Here is a 15,386-nt window from a genome sequence, read left to right as displayed (position 1 = left end):
TATAGAATTGTGTAATATTCTGATTGCTGAAGTTTAAATAAATAAAAAAAATTAAAATTATAAATATTTCAAAAATAAGTCGGTATAGTGTCACTTCTTCCGTTTGAAGAGTAGAGATCCCGCGTTTTACAGTTGTTTCATTTCTATCACAGCTGTGCTCTGAAGTAGTTCACAAATTTTGGTTGCTAGTTAGAGAATTACAGATGAGTCGTTTGAGATGTCCCCGACTGTATGGCCACTTGCTGACGGCAATGAAGTGGTGATGGACACAATTAAAGAACATTTAGAAATGCTGCGGCAGAAATTCAATAAGTATTTTGGAGAGCTTGTGCAAGATTTCGACTGGGTTCGTGATCCATTTGTTGTGAATTCAGAATACATCTTCCGATTAATATACAAGAGGAACTCGCAGATTTAAAAGCAGACAGAACATTGAAACTAAAACTTCTCGAAGTGCTTTTGGATACGTTTTGGTTGGCAATAAGGAGTGGATACCCGGCTATCTCCGAGATGGCAGTTAGTTATTGCCATTTCAACTACATATTTGTGTGAACTGGGCTTCTCTACGTTAACTGAAAGACATCAAAGAGGGAGCGGCTCAAATCCATCGATGAAGAAATGAGACTTGCGTTGTCAACGATTCCACCACGGATCAGTCGCCTGTGTGCAGCTACGCAGGCGCAAGTATCACATTGAGGCTATGAGTAGAATTACTGTATTTGCTTTAATAGTAATAGAAGTGTGTTTTCTACACTCTACAGTGAATTAAAGTTCATTAATTGCTAATAAATGCACGAGTCGATTTCTGTTTAATGATAATAAAATAACAGTATAATAATATTATAGTAATAAGTTGATCACGTTACGTATTTACATTAATTGTCTGATATCATGCGTTTTTGAGGGGAATAACACTTTGTTGTACCGTGTTGAGTCATGGATACTTCATGATGTGCCGCGAGTAGAAAAAGGTTGCGGAACACTGGTCTAGATAGTGTGGGAACCTCGAAGTCTCACAACCCTATGGGCCTTCACGGCCTGTTACAGGAATAGCTTTACTTACTTTTTACTTTTTTTATTATATGAATAAGCTAAGCAAGAAATTAACATGAAGCAGGAAACAAATTTATTTATTGTTCATTTAACGACAATGCCGAATGGTATGTTTATTAGTGAGTAATGAATCGGAAATGACGTGGAATGAATACAGTGCAAGAATAGTATTCCTCGCTTGTCACGTTTCATTAATTTTCTTCAGAAGAAGCTTAAGTCACAGAGATGATCAAATCTGCCACCACTATGGTACCCGTGTTTCATTGTTATGCTTAACTCTAGCTTCGTGTCTCCCGTGTGTGCATTTGTTATACGTGTTACATGTTCCACATATCATACCCTCCTTTTTTGTCCATTGTAGCAGTAGGCCTATCTGGTGAGCAGCGTGACTAACTGTAGTCCTCGTTATGCCGTTTTATCCATCTTCTCATTACTTCCTCCTTAGCAATTTATTCTTAAGCAACTGCCATCTATGAAAATGTCAGGTTATTTGACGAAGAAAAAAATATTTCTTACTTTAAACGTTCAAGGCATCTCTTTAAATCTGTAATGCAGTATATATTTTTTTTAATATTACTTTATTGAAATTTACAGACAGTTATAATCTATTACTGTGAGTGAAAAAGTACTTGAGGTATTAGTATTCATACTCCGAACAATGCGGCAACCATTTCAGCTCAGAAGTGGGATATCAGCCAGTGGAGTTTGTTGCTGCAACAAAATCAGATAAAAAATAACAATTTCAAAATTGTTAACAACATGCGGCATCAATAAAATAGCACTAAAATATCTACTGATTAATTGGGATGAAGGAATTGGGTCAAAATCAGTGTGTGACTTATTGAAGCAACCGTTAGAATTCAACTTCAGCTTCAGGTGATACAATTTTATTAAAAAATGTAGTCGACTTATTAAAAGTTTTACCAAAATACGAGAAGTCACATTTTGCTTACATATAGATATGTCTATTTTATTTTTCTGAACGCCATGCCCTTCAATGCATTTGTTTGCAAGTTTTGTTGACTGAGTCAGAACACAAAACTGATTAAACCGATTCTTCTGGACTTTCGCCCATTGCAACACTTCTCTAAAACCACTACTTTTCGGAAATTAGCTTATTTCCTTCATCAGGAGAATCTCCTTTGATGGCAGTTTGCATGTGTCGCATGATAAATATTGTGGCGTATAGACCCTTTACTAGGCAACGACCGTGAAGCAAACAATGAGATAATAGCCTTTGCTAGGCAGCAGATGCTTAATAAATACAATTTAATTACAACAGAAGAACAGCGGTTTTTACGCCGTCAGTGACGAGATGTTATAACCAGGACAGTTAGCTGAGAGTTCGATCAGTCAGTCTGTGAAGAGAAGACTAGTAGGCTGGTGTGAGATGGCCTCCAGCCAGGGAGTTAGTCAGTTTGAGCAAGAGTTCAATTGTGGGATATTCGCCGGACAGTAACGTCGTGAACCCAGAAGCTGAAGAATCCCCATTGTTAAGATCTATTATCAGGAAACGACTAGTGAAAAAGACTGAGAAGACTTAACGTGTGCCATAGTGATGTGTAATGTGCCAAGATTAGGGATGGCGCTACAATTACTTGTAGTTACGAACCGTAAGTGGTCAATAAATCGAGGCACGAATCCAAACTCCGTCTATAGTGACTAATACACGTGACAGTATCTTACCGTTTACTGGTGGGAAGTTGCCTCGACCACCCCGACATGCAGGTCCCCCAGGTTTTCCAGGAATGTGGGGGCCATCAGGGACTTGGGCCGTGTATACCACACTGTCCCACTGAAAAAATTCACCACATGTTCATGCAGTATCTTATAAAGGTATTAGGCACCCTTCTGAAAATTATGTGTTTTTCGAAAAATTTGTTTTATGCAGAAAATATATTTTCACGTTAGATTTTTTTTAGATACGCCGTAGACCTGCTTAGCGCGCGATTTACTGATATTTACTCCATATTCTTAGTTGCAACATGCACCGCTGCCTTGAGAAGGTCGGCCTGGACGAATTGACCTAACTGCCCCTTATTTGAATGGTCCTTTTGTTGGATCTGAGGTTAACACAACGGCGGTTATGAAGACTTCTGTCTTCTGGGATACTACGCTGTATAATACGGTGAGAGCCAGCCGACGGTCCGGAGGAACACAGCGCCTTCGTCTTCAGGGTCCAAAGGTAGGTCAAGAAAGAAATAAGCATGAAGAAGGCAGCATGCCGTGTTTCATTCTATTTTTTTTTTTTTTTTTGCTTAACTTACTCTTGGACCATAACGGTGGAATCGACATGTTCCTCCGAAACATCGGTTGATTTTCACTGGATTTCACCGCTTTCTATCCCATATGATAGAATTGTACATAATACTCAGTTCTCCAAATCAGGCTGAAGTAATATTTTCTATATCTTTATTTGTGTACTAAAGAGAAGCTAAGATTTTTTTTGTGAACTGTATCTGGGCGTTGTCCCTGAAGTTCTTTGATTATTGTGTTGTGACGGCCCAATAAATAAGTTGTATAGAAGCTAAGAATGTGACGAATAGGTATTACTAAGAAGTGAAAATTTCGATTTATGCATTTCTCTAATATTGTTTCGGTAGTTAAATGAAAAATAGGTGTGCTGGACATGTAACTAGGCTGTAATAAACATGAAATGAGAACCGAGTATACAACAGCAGCTAATCGCTTTGAGAGCTGAAAAAATATGGGAATAATATCTAAGTGGATGGATGTTTAGGAAATGGGCTGTATCGAGGTGAACTGGATTTAAGTGGCTCAGAATCATATCCGATTTTGGGCTCTGATGCTATGGAATTTAATCTTCATTCCATTTTACCAAAGACCTAGATGACCAATCGTCTCCCGAAGATGGTTTGGCCCATACTCTGAAATAAAAAGCGACCTGAAATCCTGTCATATGCTGATCAGACTGAGTAACTGAATATTTGTATTATACAAGTATTTTACCATGAATAAGAGACAGCCTTAATTCAGAACACACTTACCATGATACAGCACATGGCAATAACCAAGCCTGCGACCATAAGAAGCAACTTCATGTCGGTTGATGTGCGTCGTTTTCTCCTGATGAGGAACACAACATTACTCATACTGGCACTTCATCCCCACATTTATACGAAAATATGAAAGCAAACGACTTCCTCTTCAATAAGCACATCCGACAGCAGACGCTAGAAGTTACATCACTGATAAAACAACAAACAGACCCATCTGTCCATTATGTTCACGCTCTTGTAGTTTTGTATAGGCGCACTACAATGTCATCTTAGTCATATTTTATGTGGAAATATGTTCAGTGTAAGCTAAAAAGTGTATATAAATATTGTAATCTTTTTATTACATATAATTTATTTTGAACGCCAAACAGTGACTCACAACATTAATTACTAAATGAACAAGGAATGTTTTTCTTCTGTCACATACATGTCGCTCCATCATGTAAACTAGATTTGTACACATTTTTCATCGTCCGTTTTAACTCGTAAAATTGCGCCGCTAAGTTTGTTTACGACTTACTATTTTGTAGATCCTGTTTCATGATTTGTGAATTATAATCTATCATGATGTTAGATAAACAGCTTGTATATGCTTGTTGCCAAATTACAGTTTTGTGTGTTTTAATGTTTATATTTGTGTGTAGGAGACTGCAGGACAAAATATTGTTGACAGAATTGCAGCAAGTATCGCCATATTTTCATCCGATCTTGATTCCTTCATGAAAGTAATTGCTGTAGTACTGACGCTATCACATATTTAAACTTTGATACATTTAAGAAAATTTTATTAGCTATCTATATATGTTTCGAAATGTGGTGTTGGAGAAGGATGGAGAAGATCAGTTGGACCGATTGTGTAAGAAATGAAGAAGTGTTAATTAGAGTCAGTGAGCAGAGGAATATCCTACACGAAATAAGAAAACGGAAGGCTAATTGGATTGGTCATGTTTTACGCAGAAACTGCCTTCTAAAAGAAGTTATCGAAGGAAATAAAGATGGGCGGATAGAAGTGACCAGAAGACGAGGAAGAAGACGTAAGAAGATGCTGGATGACCTTGGGGACAGAAGAGGATACTGTCATTTGAAGGAGAAAGCTCTAGATCGCATTAAGTGGAGGAATTGTTTTGGAAGAGACTGTGGACCTGTCGTCTGACAGATTACTGATGATGATGATCTACATATGATGAATTCTTCCTGCCCTCTGAAGGAAAAAAAAGTCCCCTCAGCATTTTTATAGGTCTCAATACTAAATTTCATCTAAATTAGTTAAATTATTTCGAATATGTCACATGCAGCTAGGCCGATGAAAGGGCACAAGCGACCTTCATATTATTTCTTCAAACAGCGCGCAAAGCTTATACAAGAGCATAATCTGCTCCAGTAATTAATGCCTTCTTGGTATTCTGTCTTCCCCTTAAGCCATCTCTGTAATAGGCCGCGAAAGCCCATAAGGTTGTGTGACGTCGAGGCTCCCACATTTTCTCTAGACAATTGGTTCACAGATGGCGGTAAGGTTGTCAGCCTTACGCGTCGGACGCCCTTTACCCCCCAGGAAGATTCCCGGTACTTATTTCTGTTAGAGGCTGAGTGGACTCCAGAGCCATAGTGTGGCTGGAAGGTGAGATCCCTGCACTTATATTTACCAGGAACAGGGTGTTCCATATTCAGCCCGAGTGCAGGATATAACAGTCCAACTTCAGCAAGAGACCAGTCACTTTGTATCCGACTAGAGCAGGAGTCAGTCCAGCTTTGAAGAACGAAGAGCAAGATTCTCCATAGAGATTAGCGGTGCCTATCTAACAGTTGAAGAGGAAATGTCTGAAGACGTCATAAGTCCGAGTGATTGTATTAGTGAGTGTAAAGCGTGATTGTCCAATAAACATATTCGTCCAAATCCGAGACCCACACAATTTCTTGTCGCGTTGCCTAGGAAAAACGCGACAATATAGTCCCTCTGGCACGTAGCTCAGTATTGCCCTTTGTAACTTATTAGGACGCTCAGTTGAAACGCATGTAGTAGGGCTTCAATTATAATTCAGCTCTATGACTGTTCAATTATTTTTATTTGAGAGATTAATTTACGTACAAATTATATACAGTATGCATACAAGATCATTTACAGACATAGTGCCTTCTTGATACATATCGCACTGTTTGCAAGCCAACTAATACAAGGGGCAAAATTATCTGCATTACAATCTTAATCAAATTATCGCTCCTCTGTTGAATTGCGTAACAAATGCAAATGTTAATTGTGACAGCAATAAAGTCAACGGTATGCCGCAATCACTCGGAAAGGAAGCATTTATTGTTTCCTGTTAATGCGGGCGCTTCGCTTCGGTTCGACTTCATGAATTCATATACAAATTTGTGGCTTATATTTAGGGCGTACTGAAGTTAGGCACCTTTCACTGTACTGTACTTAATACCAGCTATTTGCGCTGGACAGATTATCACAACGGTACGAAATGCAATTTCTTTTTTTTTTTTCAGTGTGACTTAGGACCATTCTGAAATTTTTATACAAATCTTATAATTATAATCATGATTTCAAATTATTGCGGTGTTATATAGGTACAGCTTTAAAAGGAAATTATAACGTCGAAACCTATATCTGCATTTTACTGAACACCTTGAAATATATAATTGAGCTATGGTGTAGTTTTGCGGTTTATACCTCAATAGAACTAATGAAATACCGTATTTACGCATGTATAGGCCGCGTGCGTGTATAGGCCGCAGCACAATTTTCAGACAGAAATTATAGAAAAAATAATTTTCTTGGAATATTATTTCAGGAGTAGAAATTATTCCGAAATTTGGCAACGTTTAACATTCCTAAGTTCGCAACTAGCGAAAATAATTCGAATATAAGCCGCACCCCAGTTTTCCTCTTGAATTTTTGGCAAAAAATGTGCGGCCTATACATGCGTAAATACGGTATATACACACTCTCGAAATACAGCTCCCCTCTCCATCGCCTTACACAAATCTCTGGAGTGCTCTGGAGCCACATCAGTAGTTGAGGTGCTGCGTCTGATCCTCTTGTTCGGGGCCGCGCTCAGCAGCGATGCGCGCATGCTCCGCCGCAATGCGCGCGTAAAGGTCAGCGTGCTTTGCCTTGGCTGCTGCTACTGTCGGGGTGTCAGCCACTGGGTTGCTGAGCACGGGGTGGAAACCCTGGGCGTCCGCTACGTACTCCACCGTCCGCACTTGGTATCGGGGATCAACGTAAGCGAACATCCCTGAGTAACAGACAGACTAATCTCACGGAAGGGCCTCATTTATGATTTGAGAAAATCCCTTAGCGCTAAGCCAATTGAAACTGGCTGAGTATAAGTAAACATTTCTTTTGACACCACTGAGTACACTAGACAAAACTTTCCGCTTTTTCACGAAAATAAAGGAAGGGGGAGTGGGTAGATGTTTGCTGGGCTCTTCTTATTTTGGTTAACATAGGTCTGATAGAAGTTAGTCACGAATTTACCTGAAACGCGAATCAAANTTGCAGATTTCTTATATATTCTACCCTGAAGATGGAGGCGATACGTTCCTCCGAAACGTCGGTTAACACCACATATACACGGTGCAAAATCCCAGAAGACTGCTTTCTTCAAAATATATCAGTTTTACTAAATAGCTTATAATAGCATGACATTCTATCTATCTATCTATCTATCTATCTATCTATCTATCTATCTATTCCTGTTGCCCCACTTGGAGCATAGGGCATCCGTGAAACGCTTCGTTTCACTTCAGTTTATTAATTTTAGACAGTCGGTAGGACGCCTTGAACGGGGGATCAGCCCGACGCAAGGCCGCTACCTACATAGGACAACACAAACACAGAATAAACGCAGACAAATATTCATGCCTTGAGTGGGATTCGAACCCATGATCCCAGTGTTCGAGGGAGCGAAAATATTTCATACCTTAGACGGTGCGGCCACCATGATCGGCTAGTATGCTACTAGTGTATGATAAGACAGGCATACAGACCTGTAGTTCTTATTGTAAATACGTTATAGAGAATATTTAACGAAATATGTTCAAGGAAATATAATACCTGAACAGGAAGCGGAGACCATCTTTCCACTCCTGTTGCAGACATAGGGCAACTTGTTCATTTTGGAAATCGTGGCAGTCAGTATTTCGAAGTATTAACCTGATCCCATGGCAAAAAATAAATGTGAAACACTGCGTTTTGGCTATGAAACATGCATACTAAAAATATGAATACTGTTTTCTGGTATGTAACCTCGTAGAGTCTGGTAAATTGTTACCAACATTTCGGAGGAAACTGCATCCTCCATGTGCAAATGTCACATGTCGGAGACGTTTCATGTAGGGGCTTCTTACAGAGAACACAAGCAAAACAACTACTTCCAATGTTAGCAGTCACGTGCTAGCGAGGTGAACGAGTACGTCCTTACCACGGATGGTCCCGGAGCCGTCACTTGTCTCGGAATGTGTTCTGTCTATATGACCTGGATACCGGCCTGCCGCGTAGGTGAAGCTATATGGTTGTGGGGGTCCAACAGGCTCTTCAGGATCCACAGGTACCTTGGGGTCAGTGGCCCATATCCACGTAACCAGCATCAGAACTACAAGGACCTGTCAGCATTACAAGTGACTAAAATTACGCGCATGAATTGTCTATAGAATTGTGTTGTTTGCAATTTAAAAATTTGTGCTATGCAAGCAAATTCACTATAGCGATCAAAATAATTGAGGAGATTATAATTAGCCATATTTCGGCCTGAAGAACAAGAACAAAACGTCTTTCAAATTGTTTCTATAACCCTTCAGTGAGGGGACGCTTATTTACAAGGCAGTGTCCAGGCGTTATTTGAATTCATCGCACAACTAACTCCATGGAAGTGAGAAGTCGCCAGTTGCGCAGCTATTCGAGGATTTTCGAAAAATTTGCGGAACTCGGAGGTTCAATATTGTGTTCATAAGAACCCTCCCCCTTGTTCCCTATCCTGAGCCAGATTAATCCAGTCCATACCACCATGTCGTGTCTCTCTAAGATCCATTTATATATTGTAGTGTACAGACCCGTTGCTAAGACATGACTCTGTAATCAGCGACCGTTTCTGGGCATCGGCTTGGTAAACACGTTCCTATTGCTAGGCAGCAGGTTTTTAGCAAACAACACTTGAACTATAACAGGGAGGAATTATGATGATTATAGGCTTGTTGAAATATTAAATTGTGCTATTAACGTCACTGTTGTTAAATTAATTTTCTGTATTTCAATTTCCACGTCTTTACATAGGAGAGGGTATTTAGAAATTGTCCTTTAAATTCCCTTGCCTACATGCGTTCTCCGTATTATGGGCATAAACGGAACCTGTTCCAGCCTCGAGCTAGCAATACATTTGCATCATAGACATTCAAGGACGGTACGGATGAGCCATGCACCATGGGACATGATGAAAACAATGAGCTCACTCATTTCGTTATAAACCGCACCCGGAAATCGAATAATATCTCTTCTTTTCACACAATACCTGCATATATCTTCAGGTTTTTTAAATAAAAACACTAGACAATCTTAACCAGGAGACTGGCTGTATTGATTGAGAAAATCGTGGATTTCCTCAGTTCCTCTAAGAGAATAACTGGGATAGTAATTAAATGGACCAAACTGTTTCCACATACCTTCTCAAATTAAAGTCAATATAATATAATGAAATGTCATTAAATAAACTAAGAATAAAACAGTAAATTAAATGTTTTCTAAGTAACTATTACTTGAATCTTGAATGTTCAAATTTTCTGAGATTTTATGGGTGTTGTAGGTGATTTGAGTTTGTTTTTAAACGTTTATTCAGGAAAGTTAGCTCTTAACACTTTAAACCAATCATGAGAGTTTTCTTCTTTATAACACTAGCAAATTCATAACTTCACATTAACAACTAACACGCATAAGGATACACATTCAGTTTAAGTAGTTTCTGCCTTACCTTCATTGTAATTTCAGAGATGAATTTTCTTTCACTGAAGTATTCCAAACTACAGAGGAGGACCTCTCGTTGTCGTATGTGGCCAGGTGAAAGTGTGTTACGCGTAGTACAAAAACAACAACAAAAAAAGAAGCAAAAGTCAAACCGACCAATAGGAATATGTACATACGAATAAATACTCACATCTTGTCCTTCCTCCTATAATGTCTTGCGTAAACCTATGATGAAACGTCTTCAAAATGTGCCTGAAGGAAGAAATAACCCTGAATATAAATTCTTTCAAATGGAATATAAAAAGGTTACACATACTAATTATTTCAACGATAAATTACGTGAATTTGAATCTTATATAATTAATATTTTTTTCAATAATAACTTCCGTTCACTTTACTCTCAGAATGAGAAATATATAAATCATTCTATTTTGCTTATATATCAATGTAATACATGCATATTGTGTGTCTCCGATGTTAAGAATATCAAGACCAGATTTATTTGTCGATGCTCTTCTGAAAATAGCTGTTATTTACATAGCAATACATACAGAAATTAACAATCCCAGAAAAAACCTCCGCTGTAATACATGCGTCATATATAGGTGTAAATAAAAATACTGCATATGAGTCGTTTTTTAAAAAACTGATCCATTTAGATACAAGCTTTATGTAAAGTAGGGTTTCTGTTTGTTAGATACGGACCGAAGTTAAATTTGCAAAATAACTTCCGGTGTATGACCTAATATCAAATTCAATCGAAACCAGTTCAACAGTTTCGGAGATGAAATACGAGGAAGTACTCATTACAGAATCTCCCCCCACCATTTTTGCGTTTTTCGCACGAGACACATACCTTCGCATGTGTTCATATCTCGTCACCATAATAGGTGACAAAATCATAATATAAACATCCTTCGAAGTGTATGAAATTCATTTTTTCGGAATAAAACTAACGAATAATATTTACGACGAATTAGAAGATTAGTAAAAAAATTTGTATTATCCTCCCCATTTCTTGACCATAAGAATAACCGAAATTTATATAAAAAAATGTAATTAATAACCACTTCATATTTGGACGTTTTCGGTCATTCTCAGGTGGTAAAACATCTGAAAATTTTTACTACTTTATTGCGATTTTCTCCCCCCCCCCTTCTAACGAAACGGACTGAGCCTCTTTCAATAAATTCACACTGTGTTAATGTTGACCTATGTAATATTTTCAAATATCCGTATTATTAAACCACCATACAGCACATCACATGTCAATAATTTAACATATGAATATAGTGTAAACTTAGAGGAAGAACTAGATCCAGGCTTCAATAAGGCAAAAATGCAGTAATTCAGTAATTAGACTGTTTGATGCTGTACACTCTGGGGATGATTTAAAAGGTCGAAACATGTAGTGGCTGATAATATAAATATTAGATAAATATGAAGGTTATATTGACGGTCATATAAAAGTAAACGATCCAAAGTAATTTTTCCAATCTCACAAGACACAACTGGTGCAGAAATTAAATATTTGCCAAGACGTCTACAGCGGATTAAATTGGGGAAATGTTTGCTACAGTTCCGCTCTAAATAACTTATCTTCCCCCGTGATCTCCAAAAATCTCAAGTTTAAAACATAAAAAACTGTAATTCTACTTGTTATTTTATATGAGTGTGAAACTTGATATCCCATCCTAAAAGGAAATCACAAGTTCTGGATATTTGAACGCAAAGTGATGACGCAGCTCTATAGATCCAAGAGAGAGGAATTGATGTGAATGTGGAGGCTATTACAAAATGAGGAGCAACATAACTAGGGTTCTTCCCAGAATATTAATACGCTGAGCGAATCAAGATGGATGCAGTTGTTGAGTCATGTAGTAATCTGCATGGGAACATGAGAAGTGCATACGAAATATTTTATAACTTAAATGGACTAGACCAATTGGGAAACATAGGCATTGATGACAAGATAATATTAAGTTGACCTTATAGAAATAAGCCGTGAGATCATGCATCTGTTCAACTGACTAAGGTAGGGTTCATTGGTGTGCTCTTGAGCACATGGTAATGAATTTTCGGGTTTGATCAAAGTGGGAAGGTAGACTCCAAAGAGTTCTGACGGTGATGTATAACACTCGGGATTATGGGGGTTTTTGGACTTTGTCCATTGTCCGGTGGATGATGAATGAACATCAGCTTCTCAAGATTTCCATGGAGTTATTGTTTTTACAGGGTAATATCCAGTGATGTCACTCTCTGTTGAGCCCATCTAATCTAGTAGGATAATACATAAAAAAACTGTGGTTTTAGTCCGCAAGCAAACTATACCGACCGAGCGACCGCTGCTTGTTGGCAAAGTTAGTGCCAACTTTAGCGGATATAGGGTGTTGCGTGGTCAGGGCAACGAATCTCCATGGCCGTTAATCTCGGGTTTCTAGACCGGATAAGCTAGTACGATAATGAGGAAGAAACATACATGTTGATAATTTCCCAAAGAGGAATTATTCCAGACTTTATGGCGAAATTTCGAACCTCTACACCTCAGCAACTTAAGTGCCTGCAGCAGCTCCCTTGAATGGTTTGCGAGGACTGGTCGGGACAGTTGTCGTGTAGGAGACATGCAAGGCCAGTGCCCTCGATGTCAAGCTTTCAGACTGTCGTGTCCTACAATCCAAAATACGGGACTTAATCAAATCATGTGACGAGCTCGTAAACTGATGGAGAGAGCTGGAACTGCTTTCCTTATTAACAGAAAGCGAAATCATTCTAGAGGAGAAAATGACAAGTAAAATTCACTCTCACATCTTCCTGTATGAAAGTGAATGCATCAGTTAGGCACACTCCTATTTGGAGCAAGGGCATTAATTACAGGAGTGGAGAGATGCATTTCACTGGCATAAATTTGCTTTCTAAATAAATTCTTTCTTATTAAAAATGCCTGTGGTTTTGATGCTGATTTATTAAAGCTTAATTAAATATCTGAGACATATTGTAACAAGTTAATTACACTGCATAGATCCAGGAATTAGTTCTATTTATTTCGTTACGTAATCACCACGATTCAACTAAAATTTATGCATGTTAGTGAGGTCTGTGATTTATGTCAAAAATGGCTCATGATATAGAAATTTAAAGATGCATTTGATTGGGGCTATATTCGACCAGTAAGAAAAAGTGTTACATTAAAAAAAATGTTAGAATTTCTCACGTCAGTTATGCTGAAGATCACTGACTTCTGAGTAACGACGCCGTGTAGTCTGGTAGAATGTTACCAATTCTTTCTTCTCCAAAAATGGAATCAGCAGACTTTTCCTAAATATTTGTAACGTTCCGTTAGAACACACGTCGTGACATCCTAAAAGACAGCGTTTCCATATCTGGCAGTACCAAATTTAATTCAAATTATTTTAGAAGTTACTTTTGACCGAAAAATACGGAAGGGTATACAATGGTCACTTTGTATTTTTTTCTTTCACTTCGTGCAGAGAACTCAATATCTGATATATTTGCAGCCCGATGGATATATGACAAAAGTGATCCAATCGTAACATGCCATGTTTTCAGAATCTTGAGTCTTTAAGTGTGAAGTCGAAGTACAAAGACATATCTACCTACCACATTTAAATAAAGAACAACTTTATAATACGATACGCTCATTCATTATTATTTATGAGAGCTCGGTGGGTCTAAGGAAGGTGTCCTGTTGGACACGTCGGGTTCTATGGTTAAACTTCACTCCAGTCATGACCAAAATATTCCAAGGAATTATAATCAAATATTAAAGAAGTACAGTGATAGCTGGACTTACACCAAAAAGTCACAATCATCTATGAATGTATTTGAAAGGAAAGTACTGAGAAGAACTCTTGGTCCAACGAAAGAAAACACCACATGGAGAATTACATATAATAATGTAATAATGAGTTATATAAACAATTAGAAGCATCAAGCATATCAAATATTATTCATATAAAGGGACTACAATTGGCAGGCAACATCTAGAATATGGATAGAAGTGCATACCGAAAAGGATTTTGGAAAGCAACTTTATTGGCAAAAGGCCTGTAGGGAAACCAAGAAAATATAGGTCCGTAGGCAGTTTTAGTGAGAAATCTATCCCGAATTTCTGGGTCCATCTTCGGTCCGAATATCTAGAACTATCTGACAGAGCCACCAAATATTTGCTGTTATTCCTGATGACCTAAGTGCGTTTGGATTTTCAAATTTAGTAGAAATCAAGAGCATGGAAAGGAACGGCGTGGGTGTGGAATCTCATATATAGCTCAAGATGTCCATCGTCAAGCAGGACGCTAGATACGCTGGTACAAGTTTTCAGATATCGTCATACTGATCTGATATGAAACGATATCAGTATTAGGGATAATATATTTATGCCTGTTAGTTAACCGTCTCTAATGTAACTTACTTTTTAAAACCTTTAAAAGTTTTAAACGTTAAAATTTTTCTACATAACTGGTGTGTACACAAATGTTTCGACCAATATTAATCATCTTCAGATCTCTAAAATTGTTGATGAAACTATTATGTTTCCGTCCATAAGTTCAATTTTTAGGATATGCCTTCCTCTATGCACCCATGTCTGTAACACGTGTTAGTATTTCGTGTATGATATATTTCCTATGGTAAACATGTAAATGTAAATCATTTAAAATATTTTATACATCATTCTTAAAAATATTTTAAATTGGTGGATAGAAGAATAAGTCGTTTACGGCAACTTTAACTATGACTTTCTCTTATTCGCAAAAAGAAACCGCAACTGCATGCTCTTTATGGTTAAGGGAAATTTTATGATTGCTGAGTGGTCGGAATTTACCGAAAATTTGAGAAACACTGTACCAGATAAATAAATACTGCTCAGGTTGAAGGACGACGTATAGAAATAATATCCATATATGTACTGCGTAGCCGTACCGTTATCTTAACAAGGAAACTGTTAGACTGAAGATGCATTCTTTCGAACTTTTCCCGATGTTTACATACATCACGACAACAATGGAACGCCTGAAATCACACCGCCCGCAAATGTTCCTAGGGCAAACGCTGTTCTTACCGCGACCTTGGGACTACCACATCGGCTGTCTTCTTCGTCGCAACGTGACCTTCAACGCGACGTTTCGGTGCAAAACTCGCGGGAAAAAATACCTCTCGTGGGTCAGATGTGACCGGAAGTGATGGCAAAATATTAATACGAACCTTTACTCAAGGTGTATTTTCTCATACATAAGAAATGTAGTCCAAACGCAAGGCATAAACGAATGGAAAAATAATAAACAAACTCCGTGGTTCTAGTCCGCAAACGAACTATACCGACCGAGCGACAG

At 38.1% G+C, this 15,386-nt stretch overlaps 1 protein-coding gene across 1 annotated transcript; it reads right to left on the bottom strand.

Annotated features, from left to right (window-relative positions):
- Positions 1 to 6,964: 6,964 nt before the first annotated feature.
- On the bottom strand, positions 6,965 to 10,183 carry LOC111869374 (cuticle protein 10.9). Its single transcript, XM_023860860.2, has 3 exons — positions 10,046 to 10,183; positions 8,507 to 8,687; positions 6,965 to 7,318 (listed from the first exon to the last, which is right to left on the bottom strand). Exons 1-3 carry the CDS (start codon positions 10,049 to 10,051, stop codon positions 7,089 to 7,091), a joined length of 417 nt encoding a protein of 138 aa, XP_023716628.1. The 5' UTR covers positions 10,052 to 10,183; the 3' UTR covers positions 6,965 to 7,088.
- Positions 10,184 to 15,386: the final 5,203 nt, after the last annotated feature.

This window comes from Cryptotermes secundus, unplaced genomic scaffold (assembly GCF_002891405.2).
Source record: "Cryptotermes secundus unplaced genomic scaffold, Csec_1.0 scaffold584, whole genome shotgun sequence".
NCBI lineage: Eukaryota > Metazoa > Arthropoda > Insecta > Blattodea > Kalotermitidae > Cryptotermes > Cryptotermes secundus.
Note: the sequence above shows the minus strand (reverse complement) of the source record. Positions and strands in the feature narration are given on the sequence as shown.